We start from the raw sequence: 1,123 nt of genomic DNA on the forward strand, positions 1-1,123 counted from the left end.
AGATATATAAATTATAGATATTAATATGATATCATTCAATAATTATATATTATTCAAAATAAAATCAAATTTAAGTAAAATAAAGTCCCAAATACACTCTCACCACAAACCAAAATGAAAACGCTTATCCCCTCCCTCTCATCTCCACCGCACGCGCTTCTCCCCTCCTCTCCTCCGCCGTCGCCGTTGCCGCCGATCATCTCCCGCCGTCTCGCCATCACCCTCTCCCTCTCTCTCTCCTCCCTCACCTTTCCCTTTCCCTCTCTTTCCGCCGTTCTCCCTTCCCCCTGCCCATCCTCAGCCGCTGTAACATCCAAAGCCTTCCTCGACATTTCCATTGCCGGCAAACCCGCCGGCCGCATCATTATCGGCCTCTTTGGCGCTGCCTCACCCGCCGCCGCGACAAGATTCGCCTCTCTGGCGTCCGGCTCCGCCGGCGTCAGCTTCCGGCGGAAAGAGTTTATCAAGATCGCCCCCACCTTCGTCCAACACGCCGGCGTCCGATCCTACGGCATCGACGCTGATCTCGCGCGCCGGGGTTCCGGCATGGACCTCGCCGCCGACGAACTCATCTCTGAGTGGGCGGCGGAGGCGGATCGATGTGCGGGCTTGAGAAGCACGGCGGGAACGGTGGGGATCGTGGTGAGGAATCCGGCAAGATCTGCGCCTGCAACCCGAATCGTGGCTAGGAATGGGCGGATTGAGGTGGAAGAAGAGGGTGAGGTGGGGCCCAACGGGACGGAGTTTGTGATTGCGACAAGGGATTCGCCGGAAATGGATGAGGCGGCGGTGGCGGTCGGGAGGGTCATTGATGGGATGGACGTGGTGGAGAAGATCGCCGGCGTTAGCGCGGTGAGAGATAATACTGGATCGCCATACTTCAGGTAGGGGATACCTAACTTTTTTGAACTCTTTTGGTTCAGTTTTATTTATATTTTACACTTTTTTTTTATTTATATTTTACACTTAGGTAACAACATCTAAGATGTTATTATTTTGATTTTTTTTAATATAAAATGTAAATTTTCTCTTCAAAAGGCTTCATTCAGGGGGAAATTATTACGCTTTATTCAGAAAGAAATTATTACATGCAGTCATCAAACTCTTTGGTGGCGTATCAGAA

General features: G+C 50.6%; 1 protein-coding gene across 1 annotated transcript; it reads left to right on the forward strand.

Annotated features, from left to right (window-relative positions):
• Positions 1-193: 193 nt before the first annotated feature.
• Positions 194-1,037, forward strand: LOC110115282 (peptidyl-prolyl cis-trans isomerase CYP26-2, chloroplastic; the record flags this gene model as incomplete). Its single annotated transcript, XM_028692390.1, is given in 1 exon segment — positions 194-1,037. A coding segment is annotated over 1 exon segment (695 nt), but the record flags the coding sequence as incomplete, so codon positions are not given.
• Between the last annotated feature and the right edge of the window lie 86 nt (positions 1,038-1,123).

The sequence above is a fragment of the Dendrobium catenatum genome, unplaced genomic scaffold, assembly GCF_001605985.2.
Source record: "Dendrobium catenatum unplaced genomic scaffold, ASM160598v2 original_scaffold_187339, whole genome shotgun sequence".
Lineage (NCBI taxonomy): Eukaryota > Viridiplantae > Streptophyta > Magnoliopsida > Asparagales > Orchidaceae > Dendrobium > Dendrobium catenatum.